General features: G+C 35.8%; 1 protein-coding gene across 5 annotated transcripts in view; it reads left to right on the top strand.

Moving 5' to 3' along the window:
• The window catches only part of KYNU (kynureninase), a 146,952-nt gene that overhangs the window by 111,609 nt on the left and 11,171 nt on the right, over window positions 1–24,172 (top strand). For all 5 annotated transcript variants that reach the window (XM_032145770.2, XM_032145769.2, XM_058434427.1 and 2 more), the window contains one exon: window positions 22,550–22,602. In XM_032145770.2, coding sequence (XP_032001661.1) covers window positions 22,550–22,602 — 53 coding nt within the window. The remainder of the gene's footprint in view (window positions 1–22,549; window positions 22,603–24,172) is intronic.

Raw genomic sequence — 24,172 nt, 5'->3', positions numbered from 1 at the left:
TTTTTTTCCTCTGGCCTTTAGACTTTGATTTAGGTGAGTATGACAAGAATGATCCAATTTGTATAATCAGCATTCACCCTCTTCTCCCCTTGTAATTACTTCAGTATTCATGGCGATGAAACTGAAACATCTTATCTTGAGTCTCTGGTTTCATATCCTTCAGTGTTTCAATCCACTTATTGCCTCACTCATGATGAGATATGTCAGCACTTTGTCTTCCTTAAGTACTGACTATGAAAATATGAGACACCTAGCTTTGACTCTATTTCCCTTCTCTTCATTCTTTCTATCTCACTTTGTCCCCTGGATTCTTACTTCTTGGTGTGGAGTCTGAGATCCTTTCTAGGCAAGAGGGAGTGAATTAGACAAAGGCATGAACACTAGGAGGGCACTTTAAGAGTCTGCCCACCACAAGTTCATTGAATATACTTAATTACCCCCTTACCCCAGCCATCCTCACACCCAATAGACTTTACACTATTGTGCAGGGATGGTGGGCAGACACAATGCCTGTTTTGTCTTATGCTGCCTCTCTCTGGCTTCTAGCAAAGTGTCTCATTAACTATTTTTGGATTATTAATAAGTGAAACATAAGAAAACTCTAATAAGCCTCCAAAAAGAAGGATAATTTAATCAGGAGCGTAAACAATAGATATAGAGCCCCTAGTAACAAGTATCAACTGTAGAGTTATGAAACCATTTTACTTTACTCAGCCCTACTTTTCACCTCTGCTCTTCCATTCAGTTTCCAGGGACCGAGCATCTGAGCTTCTGCTTTCCTGCTGGCTTGTTAAGATACTGTTTTACTCCCTCCTTAAACTTGGTTCTGGTTATGCTATCTTGATCACAGCTTCTTGCTTGTGGTCAGTGTTCCTGATTATTTATTGAGCAGGACATTGGCTTAACTAGCTGTGCCCCTTTGGATGAGTCACTCAGCCAATACTTTTCTCAAATCTAAAATGGTAGAAAGAATATCTACCTCAAAGTGGTGTTGTAAAAATTAAGTGAGAATACAGGAAATGACTATGCCCATTTCCCAGCAAACATGTCTTAGTTTCCATCCACTTTTCCTTAGCAGCTAGATGTGCAGAAGCTTTGCTAAACTATTCCTTTTGAACAGGATTTCTTATTGGCACAGGAGCCAATAATTTGATTCGCCAGGCCATTCTTAAATGTTCTATGGGGTTTCATAGCTTCCATACAGGGGTAATAGATCCACAGGTAATGGGGGTGGGGAAAGACAATGGATGGCAAACAATTAGAATCTTCGGTGGAGCTGGTTCAAGGTCCAGATGGTCTCTTTGTGTCCTTTGTACAAAGCTGGTGGAAATATGTAATTTCTTAAGTGAATAAATGCAAAAGAGAGATATTAGCATGAAATAATGAGATAGGCAACTCGGAAATTCTTTCTTTGTAAACAATCATATTGTACTTATACTTTTTCAGATATAAAGCACTTTTGTAACTTTAGTAAATAAAACATTAATAAAACCCCGATGCCCTGACCACAGTTATGGAATCAGTTCTGAGTTCTTTTTTTCTAAGAACACATTTTACTCTTCGTGCAGTGCCTTGTTTCTTTCATATTTGGGTTATGAAAATGTCACCACTATTTTCAAGCACAAGTTATTATTTCCTCCTATGATACTGTGTTTGAACACTAGGTCTTTGATGTTTTTGTCAGATATACCCAGCAATCATCATAACTCATACTCTTGAATTTTTAATATCACTCCACAAACAGAAGTGTCAAGTACCCAGTTCTTTAGTGAATGCACAGAAAATGAAAGAAAAGTTTGCTAAATAAGAAAAAAGATTGAAATACTGAAATATTGCTCCTGATTTTTGTTTTGATCCCATTGAAAATAAATGGGAAATACATGTTGCTATTTTTTTCATTGCTCTGTCTCACAGCCACTGTTTGCATCAGATTTTTAAAAAAGAAAATGCCAAGCGGTACATTTTGAATCAGTTTCCGCAGAAAGCATTAGGTGCATAAAATTTCATATATTATCTTTGATATGTAAATATAGGAGAAATAAGTTTCTTTGGTAAATTTTAGCATTTCTTCTTTTCAAAAAATAAAAAATAAAATAATAGTCAATGGCCCTATGGTTCTAAACTAATGTGAATGGATCTGATTCATTTATGCTAGAACTCCTTCCTTATTTCCTCCTTTTTATGCAAACATTATCTTACCAGCCTTAATGGGGGAGTCATAATAAGTTCCCCTCAGTACTCAGCACAGGGCCATTCATGCTTGCGGAAAGAATGGGTTTTGAATATACATCATGATAAACATTAGTACATTAAATAAGCAATTACTTTCTAAGATGATTTTGCTTTTCTACACAATTTAACTCATTAATATAGCTCAGTTATCTGTTCAAATTAACTTAAGATAGCTGCCCAATCCTGATTCTGATATTTAATACAAAAACACTTCTTTACAGCCGGGTGCGGTGGCTCACGCCTGTAATCCCAACACTTTGGGAGGCCAAGGTAGGGGAATCACCTGAGGTCAGGAGTTTAAGGCCAGCCTGGCCAAGATGGTGAAACCCCGTCTCTACTAAAAATACAAAAAAAAATAAAAATAAAAGCCAGGTGTGGTGGCAGGTACCCATAATCCCGGCTATTCAGGAGGCTGAGGCAGACAATTGCTTGAACCCAGGAAGTGGAGATTTCAGTGAGTTGAGATTGTGCCACTGCACTCCAGCCTGGGTGACAGAGTGAGACTGTCTGAAAACAAACAAACAAACAAAAAAACACTTCTTTACAAGACTTTGGTATTCATACTTCAAAATTTTGTCATTAATTTTGCTTGTCTATTGAAATTTGATTTTTTTTTCTGTAAACCAGATGATATGGGTTAGGTTAGGGTCTAACTGTGCAATATAAAGGAAGGAGTAGATAACAAGGCCATTTTGAAGCATAAATAACAAAATTAATTACTCATAAGACTCAGAAGAGGGAAATAACCTAATGGTGTCCAATTCAGGTGTCTAAAACTACCTAACAGAAAGAGTTGAGCTGATGAATAAATATAAAGAAAAACACGAATGCTGTGTTGGACATATTGTGTTTTGGGCAGAGGCAGAACTAGAGAATAGGTCTTCTGACTTGTAATCAAAGACATTCTCCTATTACTTGACTAAGATCTTCCATGAACAAACATCACTTTCATTTACTTTAAACTTCCAGAAGACAGATTACTTAATATGCCTATCATTTTGACTAATTCATGAAAATCTAACAAATTCATTAGATGATAAGCTTCTACATTTCCTTCCCCATGCATTAATTTTCAACTGTAAGGTTTAAGATGAATACCAGATATATTCAATTAGGGAGGGAATCTAACTAATGTTTACAATAAGCTTACCTTGACAGGCACTGTGCTAGAAACTTCACACTTTATTTAACCATAGGCCTATGAAATTATAGATGAATAAACTGGTGCCCAGCTCTCTACTGGTAGAAAGTTGCGGGATTGAGATTCAAGTCTCAGGTCCAGTAAAATCTTCCTTGTCAGCTCTCAACATGGATAGTTCTAAATGTGTTGAAGCTGCTAGAGGAAATAAAAAATAAAGGCAGCCTGGAATGGTGGCTCACACCTATATTCCCAGCACTTTGGGAGGCCGAGGTCAGTGGATCAGTTGAGGTCAGGTGTTGGAGACCAGCCTGGCCAACATGATGAAAACCCGTCTCTACTAAAAATATAAGAATTAGCTGGGTGTGGTGGTGTGCACCACCACTCAGGAGGCTGAGGCAGAAGAATCGCTTTAACCCAGGAGGCGGAGGTTGCAGTGAGCCAAGATAGCACCACTGCACTCCAGCCTGACTGACAGAGCAAGACTCCGTCTCAAAAAGAAAAATAAAGGCAATATTCATTTTTCCTCCCGAGCATACAATACTATCTTTACTATCAACAATGTTTCCTAAATTCTAGTTAAATTAGGTACTACTAACTTAAGCACTTAGGGTGATGAAATCATATCTCATTAGGTTTCACCTGGAGGGAAGTTAATCTGCCATCACCAGTATCTAACCCCCTCTACCAAAGGGGTCACTAGTATTATTTTCACTGGTCAGGTGCCATCTGATCCAATGCATCATAGTCGAATCACCTCAAGGCTAACATAAACTGTGTTTTCTCTAAATGAAAACCAACACAAAATATCTTGGCCTAGCTTAAGCTAAGAGCGAGGCTTCCTGATAAGTAGGTCATCCAGACTCTAGGGATATGCTTTCTCCATGTTGGACTGAAAGATCTACCCTCTAGTGGAGATGTGGGCTATTTGACAAGTGTAATAGATGATTCAAGTCTGATACTAGCAAATTGATTAATACTACGATGAGACTGCAGTCACAGATGGAGAGATCAGTCCTTCCCCCAGGCACTGTCTAACACTGCTTTAAAGGGTAGAAAGCGAAAATGACCTACCTGGTTGTGTCTAAAGTTTGCTTAGGGAAGTCACATTTCACTTTAAGAAGTACCTGTAGAGCTCTCATATACCAGATTCCATGTTAGGACCTAGGCATGCAAAGAGAAACAGAACAAGGCCCTGCTCTAAGAGTTTCCAGTGACCTAGAGAAACCGGAAAGAAAATAGTCTGGCCCTCTTTGTCAACAAGTCACGTGTGCATCTATAATAGGAGTGAGAACTTGATGAAAAAATAAGAAGAAAGGCTCAGTTATATGTCAATAAATTTCCTGGGAAAGCAGAAGTATACAAAGTTGTATGTTTGCAATAGTATAAATATATGTAGCATAAAATAGTATAAATATACAAACCTTGTGTATAATAGTACATTATTTCCCAAGTATTTTTGTTATGATTACCAAAGAGGAAAAACCTGGAACTATTTAGGTTGGTGCAAAAGTAATTGTGGTTTTTGCCATGGAAAGGAATGACAGAAACCACAATTACTTTTGCACCAACATGTGATACTTCTGGGTAGAGAATGATAGATTATTGGTTTACAAAGGCCAGTCTGAATAGAAAAGGATGGAAAGCAAGGTAAAATTTGCTGCAGTCTGAAGTGACAAGCACACATTGCTTCAGTTCATGCTGTGTTCCGACAATCCACGGAAGTCTTCAGAACCCAAATCACTGAAGCTGTAAGTAGAGTCTAGAATGCTGATGGTTCTGGGAGGAAATATCCAAAGTCACTGCTGATTCAGCTAGAGAAAATACACTGGTTGTCCCCATATCGGAGGGTCTCCCCAAGTTGGAGGTTCTCCAAAATATAAAATGTTTCCTGTGACAAAGGAGAACAGAAGAAAGCAGCTCTATTTCAGAAGGGGCTCTGGACCGGGCACGATGACTCACGCCTATAATCCCAGCACTTTGGGAGGCCGAGGCGGGTGGATCACGTGAGGTCAGGAGTTCGAGAGCAGCCTGGCCAATATGGCATAGCTCCATCTCTACTAAAAATACAAAAAATTAGCCAGGCCTAGTGGTGCATGCCTGTAATCCCAGCTACTCGGGAGGCTAAGGCAGGAGAATGGCTTGAACCCAGGAAGTGGAGGTTGCAGTGAGCCAAGATCATGCCACTGCACTCCAGCCTGGGCGACAGAGCATGACTCCATCTCCAAAGAAAAAAAGAAGGGACTATGGAGTACAAAGGCCCATGTGTCATTTCCCATAATATTTTTCATATTTTTGTTTTATTTTTTACTGTGTATATTTAAGGTCTATAACATGATGTATGGGATATATAGAAGCAGTAAAAGGTCACTATAGTGAAACAGATTAAGATATCCACCTTGATACAGCTACTCATTTTTCTTCTAGCAAGAACAGTGAAAATCTACTCATTTAGCCTGAATCCCAAATATAATACAACTGTGCTACCTATAGTCCTCAGGCTGTACATTGGAGTTCTAGACTTGTTCATCCTGCATATCTGCTACTTTGTGTCCTCTGACCTTCCCTCACACCTGTCTTTGGTAACCACTCTTTTGTTCTCTATCTCTGTATATTTGAATTTTTTTTAGATTTCATACATAAGTGAGATCAGGCAATTTTTCCATGTCTGGCTGTTTTCTTTCTTTTTTTGTTATTAATTTTTTAAAGACAAAGTCTCACTATGTTGTCCAGGCTGGAGTGTGATGGCTATTCATAGGTGCTATCACAGCACACTGCAGCCTTAAACTCCCAGGCTCAAGTGATCCTCCCACCTCAGCCTCCCACGTAGCTGGGACTACAAGTGTGTGCCATCACACCTGGCTCTGGCTTATTTTAATTAGTATAAGGTACTCCAGGCTCATCCACATTGTGGTAAATGGCAAGACCTTATTCTTTTTTAGGGCTAAATAATATTTCTCTCTCTGTCTCTCTCTGTTTCTCTCTCTCTGTGTGTGTGTGTGTGTGTGTGTGTGTGTCCATCATATTTTCTTTTCCACTCATCTGTTGATGGACACTTAGGTTGATTCCAAATCTTCACAATTTTGAATATGCTGCAGTTAACAAGAGAGTGCAGATATCTTTACAAGGTGCTGATTTCATTTCCTTTGGGTATATGTCCAGAGGAGGAATTGCTAGGTCTTATGGTAGCTCTATTTTTAATTTCTAGAAATTTGATAGTTTTAAAGAAAAGTTGCATATATGAATGCTATCAAGTCTTGAATTTAAATGAGCAAATAATTTTATTTTCTTTGTTTTTGTCTATCTGAATTTAATTCTATCATGAACCCACATCTGTTTCTTGAAGGAAATTTGGTCTTGTAACTTCTAGGTAAGCTTAGAGACTTTTGTTGTTTTTCTCAGTAAATTCGGAGTTAAAGTTCTGTTGATTCAGCGTTCTTTTCCTTTCCACCACAGAATGACATTGCAAAGGTAGATGATATACAGAACACTCAGGCATAGGTAAGGGAGAGGCTTCGGACCCACACCATCTCCTGGAGTACATTGAGATGTGCCTGTACCCTTTTGGTCAACTGCTCTCATTACCAGTACATCCTCCAAATGTGTATGAAACTGAAATGGCCTCATGCCTTTTATCCCAACCATCCCAAAGCTCCATTGGAGACTTGGGGTCTGTCAGTCACTTCTATACCTATCCCTGGAGGAGCAGGAATTTCAAAATAGTCTCTTGCATCTTTAGAGGATATACTATGAACCTGGGTTTTAAATGGAGGTGCTATCACACACAGGTCCATTCTCCTAACATTCCTACACCAAGACTATGGCACCAATTTGGGGCATGAAGAAATTATTTACAAACCTTTGGACTGCCCCTTAGGGCTGAGGGAACATGGCTCAGGTCATTTCCATCATCAGATCTTCTCAAACATATGTGGAGTTCCCACTGACCTCTCAACCCTCCCAGCCTCATCCCTTGGAATTTATCTAGTGGTATGGAGTACAACCTGGCTAAGTATTAGGAACCTGAATCAGGTATGAATCTCATCCTTTTCTGAGGCTTCTCCTTCCCCAGCAGGAGCAAATTTGGTTTAATTAATGGGTTAGGTCCATTGTTTCTTCAGTTTTCTTTTATGTACGCTGTTTCTGGCATAAACTTTATGCTGGGCTATATGTAACACATGATTTGAGATCAAACATGTCTATTGCAAATCAAAAGTCTTGGCTTTTAAAGAGAATTGTCTCTGCTATAAGTTTCAGAAGTTTGTTCTGGAACTCAAAGCTAAAAATTAGAATTTTGGTTCTATATGCACCGTTTGGTGTTCTCCACTTAACAAATGATCCTGAAGCAATAAAATGTATTGATTCACTGTTGGGAAGAAGAAAGTTATGGGAGACCGTTTGTAAATGATGAGCAAAATTCTTAATATATTTCAAGTTTTATCACCTCAAACGTTTTCCAAACAATAGGATATGAGTATTTGTCTCTGAATCCACACAGTTTTCAAATCAGAGGAAATGACAACATGAGATTTAATATAGCATAGAAAAACAGGGACAGATTTAAAACTCATCAGGTGTTTGTTTATTTGTTTTTTGGGTTTGTTTAGAGACAGGGTCTGGCTCCGTCACCCAGGCTGGAGTGCAGTGGCATGATCATAGATCACTGAAATCTTGAGTTCCTGGACTCAAGTGATTCTTCCGCCTTAGTCTCCCAAGTAGGTGGGACTAAAGGTGTGTACCATCATGCCTGGCTATTTTTTGTTTTTTAAGAGACAGATCTTCCTATGTTGTAGGCCAGTCTCAAACTCCTGGCTTCAAGTAATCCTCCTGTCTTGGCCTCTCAATGGATGATAAGTTTTCTAATCAGATTTAGCGCTTTTCTAGAAAAATCATTAGACAACAATTCTGAAGCTAAATATTAAGTGTGTGCCTAAAAATTTAGCAAACTTAATGGAAAAGGTCCTCAGAACTCTTTTAAGATCAAACAGTTCAATACTAAAAGTAAAAATTTGAATGGAAAAAGAGGGTGTGGGGAAATCAAATTACCTATCCTATATGCATATTGGAGGTGGAACGGACAGACCAGGGGCATCATGCAAAATTCTCAGGCGCCAAGTAGAGTGAAGAAGTATGTGGTAATTATTCACAGTGTGCATACAACTGGAAATATGATCAGTACTTAAATGCTGGATATAATATATTATCAGGTCATGACTCATGACCTGATAAAGACCATCTGGATGTCCTTAAATGTCCTTAAATGCTAGATGTAAACTTGGATATTTGTTTATGTGAATGACATTCCTTCTTTCTTCCTGGGTTTTTGTCCCTCTTTTATTTTGTTCTGTTTATGGAGATGAAGTTTTGCATTTGGTAGGATCAGTGAAATATAAACATAGATTTGTGAGCGTATAAATGAGACTACCCAAAACATTTCCTCTAAAATAGAGACTTCATATTTTGAGATACACTGGAATCAGTGATGTCAGTTTGGAAGCTCAGATTTTCCTAGCAACGAATAGTATGGCTTAGACAGAATGTCAATTTCAACAGTGAAATTCATTGATAGGTTCTTTGAATTTAACTCAGCGTCTCCAGTTCAGTTTGGAGTAATGCCAGAGGCATGTCTTTGCCCTAAGAATAGTCTATTTCCTCACACCTGAAACATATTCTTATCTCCTTTCCTTTTTTTCTCCAGACTGTTCAAAATCTGTCCTTTAGCTACAAGTCTAAACAACCAATTCTAGAATATAGTTTTCTCTAAAAGTTCATTCTGTTGAAATATTTTAGCGAGTTAACACTTGAAATAAAGCTTGCTCTGAGGCTTTGAAAAGTGAAAGTGGACGTCTGTACAGATAAAGTATCAAGTTTATTACTATCATGTAACATTTTACAGTCAGTGATTATTTCCTTTGGAATAAGATTTATGTACTTCACCTCTGAGGCAAGACCTCATATTCAGCTGTATTTCAAATTCTGTTTTTCACACAGATGCACATTTCAATATGTTAATACGTAATTTAGGAAACAATTTGGTTATCTCTAATAAGATTATAAAATTCTCTCTTTCATGTACACAGTGCAGGTTGAGAATTTTCTGAGTGGACATGGATTTTTTAAATCATTACCAGAAAAGTCTCAAGTACTTTATGCCTGTCTTCTAAGTCAATTCTTAATAATTTTCCAAGTAAAAATCCATTATGATTAGCTTGACATCTCATACAAACAATTATGTCAAAATTTAGTTCAGTTATATGAACTGCTGTTTATATTAGATTTGAGAAAGGTTCTGACTTGTGTTTTGACCATAACAAAAAGAAAATTAGAACTTTTGATAATTATGATTTTATGCTTTAGTTCTAGTTTATTTCTTATTTTTTATTTTTATAACTTCGCCTTTTATTTTAGATTCAGAGGGTACCTATGCAGGCTTATTACCTGGGTATATTGTGTGATGCTGAGGTTTGGGGTCCTACTGATCCCATAACCTAGGTACTGTGCGCAGTACCAGTAGTTTTTCAATTCTTGATCCCCTCCTTCTCTCCTTGCTTTATTAGTCCGCAGTGTCTGCTGTTACCATCCTTATGTCCACGTTCCCATCTTTATGTCCATGTTTAGCTCCTACTTATCAGTGAGAACATGTGGTATTTGGTTTTCTGTTGCTGCATTAATTTGCTTAGGATAATGGCTTCTAGTTGCATCCATGTTGCTGCAAAGGACACGCTTTCATTCCTTATTATGACTGTATAGTATTCCATTGTGTATATGTACCATATTTGTTTTATCCAACCCACCATTAATGGGCACCTCGGTTGATTCCATGTCTGTGCTATTGTGAGTAGCTGCAATGAACATACAAGTGCGTGTGTCTTTTTGGTAAAATAATTTATTTCATTTTGGATATGTACCCAATAATGAGATTGCTGGGTTGAATGGTATTTGTAAATTCTTTGAGAAATATCCAAACTGCTTTCCACATAGCTGAAAAAATTTACATTCCCACCAACAGCGTATAACTGTTCTCTTTTCTCCACAGGCTCACCAACATTGGTTGTTTTTTGACCTTTTCTTTTTTTTTTTTTTTTTTTTTTTTTTGAGATGGAGTTTCACTCTTGTTGCCCAGGGTGGAGTGCAATGGTGCAATCTCAGGTCACTGCAATCTCTGCCTCCTACGTTCAAGCGATTCTCCTGCCTCAGCCTCCTTAGTAGCTGGGATTACAGGCGTGCACCATCAAGCCCGGCTAGTTTTGTATTTTTAGTAAAGACATGACTTCGCCATATTGGCCAGGCTGGTTTTGAACTCCTGACTTCAGGTGATCCATCCGCCTTGGCCTCCCAAAGTGCTGGGATTACAGGTGTGAGCCACCATGCCCAGCCATTTCTTTAAACTTTTCATAGTAGCCGTCCTGACTGCTGTGAGATGGAATATCATTGTGGGTTTGATTTGCATCTTTCTGAGTGATGTTGAGCATTTTTCATATGTTTGTTGACCAATTGTATGTCTTCTTTTGAGAAGCATCTGTTCATGTCTTTTGCCCATATTTTAGTGGGGTTGTTTTTTGCTTGTTCAGTTGCTTAAGTTCCCTATAGATTCTGGATATTAGAACTTTGTCAGGTGCATAGTTTGTAAATATTTTCTCCCATTCTGTAGGTTGTCTGTTTACTCTGTTGATAGTTTCTTTTGCAGTGAAGAAGCTCTTTAGTTTAATTAGCTCTCACTTGTCTATTTTTGTTTTTGTCACAATTGCTTTTGAGGACTCAATCATAAATTCTTTGCCAAAGCTGATATCCAGAATGGTATTTCCTAGGTTTTCTTCTAAGACTTTTATAGTTTTAGGTCTTACATTTAAGCTTTTAATCCATCTCAAGTTAATTTTTCTATGTGGTTAAAGGTAAGGGTCCAGTTTTATTCTTCTGCATATTGACAGCCAGTTATCCCAACACCATTTATTGAATAGGGAGTCCTTTTCCAATTGCTTGTTTTGTCTACTTTGTCAAAGACCAGATGGCTGTTATGCAGCTTTATTTCTGGATTCTCTGTCCTGTCCCATTGGTCAATGTGTCTGTTTTTGTACCAGTATCATGCCATTTTGATTACTGTAGCCTTAGAGTATAGTTTGAAGTCAAGTCATGTGATGCCACCAGCTTTGTTATTTCTGCTGAGGATTGCTTTGTCTATTTGGGCTCTTTTTTGGTTCTCTATATATTTTAGAATAGTTTTTTCTAGTTCTGTGAAAAAATAATGTTGGTAGCTTGATATAGGAATGGTGTTGAATCTGTAGATTGCTTTGAACAGTATAGCCATTTTAGCAATATTGATTCCATGAGCAAGGAATGTTTTTCCATTTATGTCATCTCTGATTTCTTTTGGCAGAGTTTTGTAGTTCTCCTTGTAAAGATCATTCACCTCTTGGTTAGATGTATTCCTAGGTATTTTATTTATTTATTTATTTCCAGCTACTGTAAATGGGATTGTATTATTGATTTTGTTCTCAGCTTGATTGTTATTGATGTATAGAAGTGCTACTGATTTTTTTTACATTGATTTTGTGGCCTGAAACTTTATTGAAGTTGTTTATCAGTTTCAGGGCCCTTTAGGCAGATTATTTAGGATGTTCTAGATACAGAAGCATATCATCAGTTAAGAGAGATAATTTAACTTCTTCTTTTCCTGTCTGGATGATTTTTATTTATTTCTCTTGCCTGATTGCTGTGTCTAGTACTTTCAGTAATATGTTCAACAGCAGTGGTTAAAGTGGGCATCCTTGTCTTGTTCCTATCTTAGAAAAAAGGCTTTCAATTTTTCCCTGTTCAATTTGATGTAAGCTGTGGGTTTGTCATCTATGGCCTTTATGTTATTGGGGTGTATTGCTTCTATAACCAATTTGTTGAGGATATTTATTATGAAGGTATGTTGAATTTTATTAAGTACCTTTTCAGCACGTATTGAAATGATCATAGGGTTTTTGTCCTAGATTGTGTTCATGTGATTATGACATTACTGATTTGTGTATGTTGATGGCTCAAGATGTTGGATGCAACATCCTTGCGTCCCTGGGATGAATGACACTTGATCATGGTGAATAATCTTTTTAATGTGTTTTTTGAATTGAATTTCTAGTATTTTGTTAAGGATGAACTGTGTTCATCAGGGATATTGCCCAGTAGTTTTTTTGTTTGTTTGTTTGTTTTTTTCCGTTGCTATGTCCTTGTCTGCTATTGGTATCAGGGTAATGCTGGCCTCATGGAATGAGTTTGAAACTATTCCCTCCTCTTAAATATTTGAAATAGTTTGAGTAGAATTGGTATTAGTTCTTCTTTAAGTGTTTGGTAGAATTTATTAGTGAATCCATCACGTCTTTGGATTTTCTTTAATGGGAGACTTTTTATTATTGCTTCAATCTTCTTACTGTTTCTTCATAGTTCAACCCTGGTAGATTGTGTGTGTCCAGGAATTTATTAATTTTTTTCTAGGTTTTTCAATTTGTTGCATATAGCTATTCATAGTAGTCTGTAATTATCCTTTGTATTTCTGTGGTATCAGTTGTAATGTTCCCTTTTCAGTTTGTGTTTTTATTTATTTGGGTCTTCTTTTTTGTTAGTCTGGCTAAAGATTTGCCAATTTTGTTTATCTTTAAAAAAAAACCACAGCATTTAGTTTTGTTGATCTTTTATATTTGTTCTGTTCTCAATTTTACTTATTACTATTCTGATCTTTATTCTGTCCTTCCTTCTACTAATTTTGAGTTTGGTTTGTTCTTGCTTTTCTAGTTCCTCAAGGTACATCATTAGGTTTTTTATTTGAAATCTTTCTACTTTCTACTTTTTTGATGTAGGCATTTATTGCCATAAACTTTCCTCTTGTACTGATTTTGCTGTATCCCATAGGTTCTGGTGTGTTATGTTTCAATTTTCATTTGTTTCAAGAAATTTTTAAATTTCCTTCTTACATTCTTCATCGACTCACTGGTTGTTCAGGAGCATGTTGCTTAATTTCCATGTATTTGTACAGTTTCCAAAGTTCCTTCTGTAACTCTTTTCTAGTTTTATTCCCTTATGATCAGAAAAGATACTTGATATGATTGCAACATTTTAAAAGTTGTTGAGAATTGTTTATGGCCTAATATATGGTCTATCCTGGAGAATGTTGTAAGTGCTGATGAGAAAAATGTGTATGCTAAAGTAGTTGAATGAAATATTCCGTAAGTGTCTGTTAGGTCCATTTGGTAGACTATAGTTTAACTTTGATATTTCTTTGTTGATTTTCTGTGCAGACAATTTGTAGGTTCCTTTCAATCTTGGACTATTACTAAAAAGATGCATTGAGTATAATTATACATAATTTACTTCATAGCTATTTAAATGCTTCTAGAGATTAAATTTCCAGAAGTGAATTTCATAGGTCAATGGTGTTTGTCTTTATAACTTTGGTAGCTATTGCTCATTTATTTTCACAGAGGTGCATCACATTATACTCTCAAAGTAATACATGGGAGTTAGCCTTTACCCACAGTCACACCAATAGAGTACATAATCAGACTTTTGTATTTTTGCCAATCTGAGAGGCAAACAATGGTATCGCAATGTAGTTTTAATTCGTATTTATATTATTAGTAATTGGAGAGATTTTATTTTTGACTTTTAAGAACTATTTGTTTTTCTTTTCTGTAAATGGTCTATTCATATCCTTTGGCCATTTTTCTTAGATTTTTATTTTGGTCTTATTGATCTATATATACTCTTCTACTAGAAAGATTAACCCTTTGTAATATGAGCTGCAGAGGATTTTTTAAAAACATATTGTTGCTTGATAGGACTTTCTCTTCTGATTCATTGGTCTATAGAATTGATCCTGAGTTTCTCTAGCTTTATTAATATAATGAGTTATATATTGTTTTTTGGAGATTTCTTAATATTATTTGTTTTCCCAAATGACATTAGAATCAGCTTTTCTGCTTCCCAAATAAAAATCTATTTTTACTGGTGTATTAGGCCTTTCTCACATTGCTATAAAGAAATACCTGATACTGGGTAATTTACAAAGAAAAGAGATTTAATCGGCTCGTGGTTCTGCGGTTGTACAGGAAGCATTATGCTGGAATCTACTTGGCTTTTGTAGAGGTCTCGGGAAACTTACAATCACGGTGGGAGGCAAATGGGGGACAGGCACCTCACATGGCAGGAGCAAGAGAGAGCAAGGAATGAGATGCTACACACTTTTAAACGACCAGAAATCACAAGAACTTACATACTATTATTGCAAGGACAGTACCAAGAGGGATGGTGTTAAACCATTCATGATCCAATCAACTTCCACCAGGCCCCACCTTCAACATTGGGAATTACATTTCAATATGAGATTTGGGCAGGGACAAAATCCACATTATATCAACTGAGATCATATTAAATTTGTGCATCAATTTAAGGATAATTGACATTTTCTTGATATTGAATATTGTTCAAGTATTTTTGTTGTTCAGGAATGTAGGTCTTGAACATTTTTTGGTAATATATCTGTTTGTTGCAATTTTAGATTTCAGATATTTATTTCTTATATTAATTTTCCACCAGACTACCATACTAAAGTATCTGAATATTCATATCAAGTAAAAAATTGTGTAACTTGAAGGTACAGTGGTAATAATTTACATCTTCTTTCCTATTTTTATATCTGCCAAATCTTGGTATTAATGAAAGTTACTTCAGTGTTGCTAAATCTCAGTTTGACTTTCAGGCTGAGGTTGCTGTATTTCGTTACATTAAGTATCTTTCTACTATTGTTTTCTTTAGATTTTTTAAAACTTAAAAATAAGAATATTGTAAATGTCTTTACACGGTTTAAGGAGATAATCTTATTTTTTCCTTTAGCTTTATTAATAAAATGAATTGTATATTAATAAATTTGCTAGTATAGACCCATTTTTGCTCTATGTGAACCCTACTGTTCATAATGTGTTATTATTTAATATGCTGTTAGAATCTGTTTGCAGTATTTTATGACTTTTGTGTTAATATTTTAAAGACTGAATATTGTATGTGTGCAATCCTAACCTAGTTTAATATTAATATTATAATATCATCACAAAAAATGATAATATCTCCCGTACCTCTTTTTTGATTTGGTTTTTGTTTTCTATGCACTGAGCTAGTTTAAATAGCATTGGAATTATCTTCTAAAATGTATTGATAGAATTTCCCCATGAGATTACCTTCTTTTGTGAGTTTTAGATGTTTAAGCTTTTTCTCTATTTCTCCTAATAAAATCTATTAGTTTACATTTTTGTTCCTTTCTGGGATTAGGATGAATAAGTAATATTCTCTCAGAAAATTATTCATTTAATCTAGATTTGTCAATTTAAGCAGTGTCTGTCTTATGATGTGCTTATTTTTCCCTGTTTTGTGAATATCCTTCTGCATATGTTTTTCTTTTCATAGCTATACCTTCTTGTGTTTTCTTGATTAATTGGTATTCCTCTCCCTCACCACAGCAAACTTGACTTATGTATCAATGTAACTGTCATTTTATGTTTTCTAAGTATTAATTTCAGCTTTTTTCTTTGTTAATTGCATACCACTGCTTTATTTTAGATTTGTTTCATGTATTTTTATAACACTTTTTAGTCTTATTATTGATTTATTTGCTTTCTTTCTAATTTTAAAATTGATCTACAGTTTAAAGCTACGAATTGTTCTCTCTGCACTGTTTTGGCAATTTCCCAAAAGTCTTGATCTGGAGCTTTTAAAAATCATTCTTATAAAGGAAATTTTACCAATTCAGTTTGTATTTCTCTTTATCCTGAAAGTAATTTCAGATAAATTTACTTTAAACTTGCCAGGTAATTGAGTCTTTTCATTTTCTGAGTTTTTTATTGATTGTTAGTCTTATTGGATTATACTCGGATACTATGGTCAGCAATATATACTTTTTGGAGATATTAAAGATTTTGTGTAGTTATAGTCAACATTTTATGAGCATTTCTTTTGAAAGCTATAATCTTTATTTCAAGTCACAGCATTAAACATTTATGTTAGATGTACCGTCTTAATTGATATATTTTTCCACTTGATCTGTCATGGACTTAGGTTAAGAAAACTTCTGCCACAGGATATTTCTCTCTCCTTATACTCTCTGTGATGTTTGCTTTATGAGTGTTGCTGTGGCATTGTGTTATGAACAGCAATTCATAACTGTTTTATCTTTACTGTGAATTTTTCAAATTATTGACAAAACTATCAAGTGATAACAGATTAGGTAGAAGGAAGAGGAAAGCTGCTAAATCTATAATTGTTCAAGGAAGAGGACTAATAGAATAAAGGAAAAGAAAAATTTAAATTAAAACCTTAAATATCAAAATAAGTACTAAATAAAAAATGAGTAAATTACTCAAAAAAATTAAGCAAATCATCTCATGTTTAAAGACTTTTTTAAAAAGCTTTAGAAATAGAAAATATGACATTAAATGACATTGAATTAAGACCAGATATATTTGTCAAAGTAATAAATATCAGTAGGTTTAATTCACATATTGAAAGATAAAGTCATCAGATTGTACTACAAAGCAAAGAGACTCAAAATAAATAACTCAGAAAAAAATAGAATAAAAGGATGAGCAAAAGTATAAATAGAAAATGGAAAATAAAGGAAGATGCAATCTTTATATATGACAAAATGGAATTCAGACCAAAAAAATGATAAGAGGGATACTTTTGTCAATAATTTTAACTTTCTTGATATTCACTTTGTATTCTTAGATTTGATTATACTTGTTTTACCTGATCTATCATGTTTAAATTATGGATAGTGAGTAAAACTGTGTTAACTCCCCATTTGTTTATTTTTACACTTTCAAATATCATTTCCTATTTACTGTTACCTTAATCTCCACATTCGTTTAGTCTCAGTCCTATAATTAAATACATTCGATAGTCACAATATGTCATTTTGTTATAGTTTCACCAGTCATCTCTTGGCTGACTTAAGTTCTTTTTCAGGTAGTGAAGAATTCATGGGAAAAATATTAGCTGAACACTTGCTTGATCAATACCAGTAAAACTTATACAATTTGACTTAGTCAAACATAGCATTCATGTATCGTGTTTTTTTTCTCTGAGTATTATACAGGTGTTTCTATATTAGTCTCTGTCATTGAATGGTTGCATTTGATGCATTTGAAGCCAATCTGACATTTCTTTCTTTATTCTGACTTAACCTTTTTTGAGTGGAACTTCAATTTTTTCTCTATCCTTAAAATCCAATAATTTTAATAGGCAGTAACCAAAATTGACCATTCTGAGTTAATTCCTCCCAACTAACTCAGAGGATGTTGCATTTTTTCAATGTAGTTCAAATCATTTTTATTTCCTTAAAGTTGTCTTGAATTACAACTTTAAAAAAATTCTGCTCAGGCTTTTCTTCTTTGGAAACTCATTTTGATTATGATGGAACTTATTTATCTGTTTACTAAATTTGTCATTTTCTCTCTAAACTATTTTAAATATATCTTTTTGTTTATTTTTTCTTACAACTATCTTTTGTCCTTTGCTAGGTTTTCCATAGTATCCTGCCTTTCTTGCAGTTTTTCAAATCTTTTTTCCTTTCTTTTGTGTGTTTTATTTTTCTTTTTTAATTCTTTCCTGATTTCTGCATGCTCATTTTCATCCCTCCTATTGTTAAGATATGTTAATCCTATTCCTACATTTTTACTTGGCTTTTTCCAAACACATGGAATATTATTTCATTAAGCTTCTGTTGTTTTCTTTATGTATTCATTTTCATTACATTTCTCATCCACTTTCAGGCAATCTTTTCCTCGTGCATATTTTTCATCTGCTTGTAGATTTCTCCCATTTTTCGTGGAAAATCTTTGTGTTAGTGTTATACCCAGTTCTTTTTTCATTGTTCATCACAGAATGTGTTGAATTTTCCTGGATTAGCAATTTGGGGGAGGTACCTAAGCAGGAGGCTAGGGGAGAAAGAATACAGTAAGCCCTTCAGATTTTTCATTTGCTCACTACTTCCATCCCTTAGGGGTCCTGTTGGTTCTTTCTACGGATGTGCCTCCTTTTTCTGCAGGATACATAATGTAACCGCTGCTGTAAAAATGGCCCTGCTCTCTTGTATTCTATACCCTTAATTGTATCAAGGGTGTAGCTTTTGAAATTCAAATTGGGCACCTTGTCTTTACTTTAGATAATTTTTTTTTTTTTTAAACTGGAACTTCGGTAGATATTCCATCACTTGAGCCTTTACCACTCTGTTCTGATTTTTTTCAGTTCCTCCTATGCAGATTTCACCTAATATCACCATTATAGCCAGAAGAACCATTGGGGACAAAAAGAGAGGATCATTAAGGTTCTCATAATGAATTACTTGAAATGAGAGAATAAATATTAGAAATAAGGTTTCAAAGGTATGCCTGGGCTGGTACACTATGAATTTTAATAAGTTAGTGAGAACTGCATGATATTTTTAAGTGATGGATTTTTAAAAATTAATCATTTTGCATAATTAGACTCTGCTAATTTTATAAAACTATATGCAAAATGCATAAAATATTTTTGAAATTAAAGTTTGGACTAATAAAGAGGAGTTAAAATGATAATTTAGAACCTTTCTTTAATGCAACAACAATATGTGCTCTTTAAGAAAAATCTGTTTTAAGGAAAACAGAGATAGGAATAAAGCATAGATTAAAATATTTAACATTTTGGCCATAGTTAAATATAAATGCATACATGTTAGTGTTTTAAAACTAGAATCACACTCAAAATATTGTGATCTCCATTTTAATCTTTTTGTATATATATTCTTTGAAATAAGATTTTTATAATGGCTGCAGAGTATCCCTTCACATGCAATGGTGTAATTTGTTTTTATCAGTTCTGCATTACAAGATATTCAGGTGGTTTCGACACTGAAAATTGTATTGTGTTAACTGTTCTAATGAAGCAGGATATTTCCCTGACCCCTTCGCGGAATTCCTGACAGGGGTGCCTCGTTTACTCAGCCCCGCTCGCTCGCTGCTCTCAACTCCTGGCGGGAGGGAGTGCACAAGCGAACGAGTACGGGAGCTGGAATGAATGAGTGCTGGAATCGGCTGGCCAGTTGGCGCTGGTAGGACCCAGCTCCACTCACTCGGACCTGCAGCGTTCCACCCCTCGTGGGAGGGAGCGCACAGGTGAGCAGGTGTAGGAACTGGCCCCACGCTTTAGAACCGGCAGGAGTGAACTCCATGCAGGCCCCACAGCAGAGTCCAACCGGGAGTGCCTGCGACTCTCAGAGCCCCAGAGGGCACGTTACAGTGCTCTTTTAGCTCTGCTGTCAGCAGTCGGCATAAGTGTTAATAGCTCAGTGAGGCCTCTGACTTTTCACATGAGGCGGCTGCCTTCCACCAGCCAGGGCGAAGAGCCAGTGTGACAGCCAGATTCTTCTCGAAGTTACGAAGTTACTCCACCAAGCTGTCCCTCTGAAGTCAAGCCACTTCTCTCCGATGCCCAGCTGTATCCTGTCTACTGGCTGAGTCTGGGATTAATATAGGCACAGGATGGGGCGGAGTGGGGCCATGAGTGGTTTAGGAAAAGGCAACATTTGAACGGGAAAACAGGGATAGAAGTTCTCACTTTGGGCTGTGGTTTCAGGCTTTTCAGCTCGAGGGTGGGAATTCCTGGGGACCCACTCTTTTCTGCCTAGATTTTCTGTGCCCGCTGTTCCCTATCACTAGTACACAAATCTTGGTGTACTTCAAATAGTGTAATCCAAATAGTGTAATCCAATTTAATTAAATTGGAAGGAGTAAAATTTCTGGGACAGAAAACAATGCATATTTCCCATATATCTTCTTAAAGTGTCCTCTAGAAAGATTGTATTACTTATTTATTATCATTATTCAACAGTGGCTGATTTCCTTTTCTTTGAATCTTTAATGAAAATATGCATAATTTTAAATCATTTTGTATATTTGATATATAAAATATGGTCTCATCGTTACATTATAGTGTGAAACATTAGTGAGATTGAGGTGTTTTTGTTTGTTTTGTTTGCTTCTCCTGAATTCATGGGGCATAGACATTTCTCCTTTATAAACTGCCCATCCCTGCTCTGTAGCTGGGTTGCTCTTGGTACATTGTCCCTTTTCTATGTAAAAACTCTTAGTGAAAACTCTTTCATATGGGACAAATATCACTTCTCTTCCCCATCTCTGGTTTGCCTTGCAATTTTGTCTGTCTTTTTAATACAGAATTTTAAATGTTTATAAATCTGTTGGTATGTTCCTTTGAATTTTCTTCTGTTTTATACTTAGAAATTTCTGTTTTGAAAATCATGAGTATGTAAATATAATTTTTTCGTTTTTGCATTTTGGAAATGTCATAATTAAGAGGTGATAATTGTGACATTATCTGAGGACTGTTTCTGTATTTACCGTCATATCTCATTTGTCTCACTGATGTTTCTTTACTAGAATTAGTCTCATTTATGTACTGCACTTTATAATATGCTGTATTATCATATAAAGCATATAGGATACTATTACAAGATAATATAGCATATTCCTCGCTATACTTTTCTATTCTGCATAAATTTTAAAACATTTTGTCATGTCCCAAAAAATAGTGCCTTGGAATTTTTATTTTGCCATCACTAAAACTAAAATATTTAGGGATAATTGATTAGAAGCAACATGATATTTCTCTTTCTAAAGTTTTTATATTTTTCTCTAAATTGTTTTGTAGTCTTTTTCTAATATATACACACACGTATATGATTTTCCCTATATATTTTGTATTTTACGTCTGGCTTATTTTACATTCCCTTTTTTTTTTTTTTTTTTTTTCTCACTCTGTCACCCAGGTTGGAGTGCAGTGGCTCCATCTTGGCTCACTGCAACCTCCCCCTCTGGGTTCAAGCGATTCTCTTGCCTCAGCCTCCTGGTAGCTGGGACTACAGGTGTGTGCCACCACTCCTGTCTAATTTTTGTATTTTTAGTAGAGACAGGGTTTCACCATGCTGGTCAGGCTGGTCTCGAACGTCTGACCTCATGATCCACCCGCCTTGGCCTCCCAAAGTGCTGGGATTACAGGTGTGAGACACAGTGCCCGGCCGACATTCTTATTAACAATATGAGGCCGGGCGTGGTGGCTCAGGCCTGTAATCCCAGCACTTTGGGAGGCTGAAGCGGGCCGATAACCTGAGGTCAGGAGTTCAAGACCAGCCTGACCAGCATGGTGAAACCCCATCTCTACTAAAAATACAAAAAAGTTAGCCGGGCGTGGTGGCACATGCCTGCAACCCCAGCTACTTGAGAGGCTGAAGCAGGAGAATTACTTGAACCTAGAAGGCGGAGGTTGTGGTGAGCCGAGATCGCTCCATTGTACTCCAGCCTGGGCAACAAGAGCAAAACTCTGTCTCAAACAAAACAAAACAAAACAAAACAAAAATAATATGAAAGCAACCAATTTCTTTTAAAAGTTTTTAAAACTTTCAACAATTATATGGGTTTTTTTGGGTACATTTCTCTTTAGAGATTCTGTTGTGAAAATATTGTATTGTTTGAGCTTTTTGAGCTTTTAGCTTAATTTTAAAATAAAAACTGCTTAATATTTTTGTTCATTTTATTTTAAATAAAAAACAGTCATTAACTATAACTCTTAAGTTGATATTTCACACAAAAATAAAATATTAATAGAGATGGATAGATTTTTATCCTCATTCTTTAAATTATAAATATTAATTACCATATGATACCATATAGTATTTTATCGGCTGAAGTATTTGATGACTTATATTACAAATGGCTTTATAATGCAGGCCCCAGATTTCTAAATTAGTAGTGTTTATTTTTATAGATCAAAATATTATGTCCAGTCACAGTGGCTCATACCTGTAATCCCAGCACTTTGGGAGGCCAAGGCTGATGAATCACTTGAGCTCAGGAATTCAAGACCAGCCTGGCCAACATGGTAAAACCCTATCTCTACTAAAAAGACAAAAACTAGCTGGGCATGGTGGTGCATGCCTGTAGTCTCAGCTACTTGAGAGGCTAAGGCACAAGAATCGCTGGAACCCAAGAGGCAGAGGTTGCAGTGAGCTGAGATCACGCCACTGCACTCCAGCCTAGGCAGCAGAGCAAGACTCCATCCAAAAAAAACCCCCCAAACCTAATGTTTTTATTTATATTTTAGATTAGTGGGATGGTTTGGCCATGAACTCAGCACCAGATTTAAGATGGATAACAGTAAGTGTATTTATTTTACCTAATAAGTCATTTTTATTTTAACTTTATTTCAATGTTCATCTGTCTTTGTATTATGTGTAATGTATATGCCCCAGGGAGAGTGCACTTCAAAAATGTCACTGAGAATTGTCATATAAGAAATGACATTTCCAGAGTATAAGACTAAGAGTTTATAGATTTTAGCATGATTTGAGTCTATCCCTTAGTGGGGAGGTAAAAGAAAATGAAGTCCAAGGTAAGAGTCATGTGGCTTGGTCAGGTGCCATCAATATAGAGCACCTGAAACACTGGGCATGGAAGACAGGAGGAAATTTGGGGCTTGGAGTCAGATCCAGAAAGACTAGGGTGTTAATCACACTTTGCTGCTTAATAGTTTTTTGATCCTGCACAAGTTATATCATCCTGTGTCATTGTTTTTTCTTTCCCACTTATCGAATGTGAATAATAAAATCTATTTAAAGATTTGATTTTAGGGTTAGTCAAGCTCAAAACAATAAGCCAAGTAGGACATAGCAGCACCTTAATAATTACTCATTTTCACTCCTCTTTTTTCCTATTTTCGTTTTGTGGCTTTGCCATGTACCAAAGAGTGTAGCAATTCCTGTGAGCAGTTAACCCCAGCAGATAGAAGTGAAACTCTACCATACAGAGCTTCTTTTTCCTGCGTGACCCTGTTTCTCAATCACATGGGATGCAGAAAGATCATAAGCGCATTGAGAGTTCAACATAAACTGGATCCTTCAGATTGCTTTAAACCCTGAGATACTGTTTTAAATTTGTTTTCATTTTTTATTGATTTTATTTTTTTGTTTTTGAAACAGGGTCTTGTTCTGTCACCTAGGCCAGAGTACAGTGGTGCAATCAAGCTTAGTTCAGCCTTGATATCCCTGGTGCAAGCAATCTTCTCGCCTTAGCTTCCTAAGTAGCTGGGACTAGAGGTGTGCACCACCATGACTGGATGATGATGATGATGATGATGATGATGATGATGATGATTTAGTGGAGATGAGGTCTTGCTATGTTGTCTAGGCTGGCCTGAGATAATATTTTATATATAGAGGTGCTCTTTGACTTACAATGGGGTTATTTCCTGATAAGCCCATCATAAGCTGAAAATATCTTAAGTAAAAAATGCATTTAATACACCTAATCTATAGAACATCATAGCTTAGCCTAGCCTACCTTAAAACACATTCAAAACACTTACATAGCCTAGAGTTGGGCAAAACCATCTAACACAAATCCTATTTTATAATAAAGCATTGAATATATTATACGATTTATTGAATACTAAAAGTGAAAAACACAATGGGTGTATGGGTACTCGAAGCATGGCTTCTACTGAAGATATACTGCTTTTGTATCACTGTAAAATTGAACAATTTTAAGTCAAACCATTGTTAAGTCAGGGTCCATTGGTATGCAGATTTGTAGCAACCAAATTGCAAGATGTGATATTCCAGTCTAGTCAGGATAACTGTATTTTACCTTCGCTGCTAAAATAATTAGATATGTTATTATACCAGTTATTTAAATTCTTTGAGATGGGTTTTCTTATTTGGAAGTAAAG

Source organism: Hylobates moloch, unplaced genomic scaffold, assembly GCF_009828535.3.
Source record: "Hylobates moloch isolate HMO894 unplaced genomic scaffold, HMol_V3 SCAFFOLD_24, whole genome shotgun sequence".
In the NCBI taxonomy this organism is placed as follows: Eukaryota; Metazoa; Chordata; class Mammalia; order Primates; family Hylobatidae; genus Hylobates; species Hylobates moloch.
Note: the sequence above shows the minus strand (reverse complement) of the source record. Positions and strands in the feature narration are given on the sequence as shown.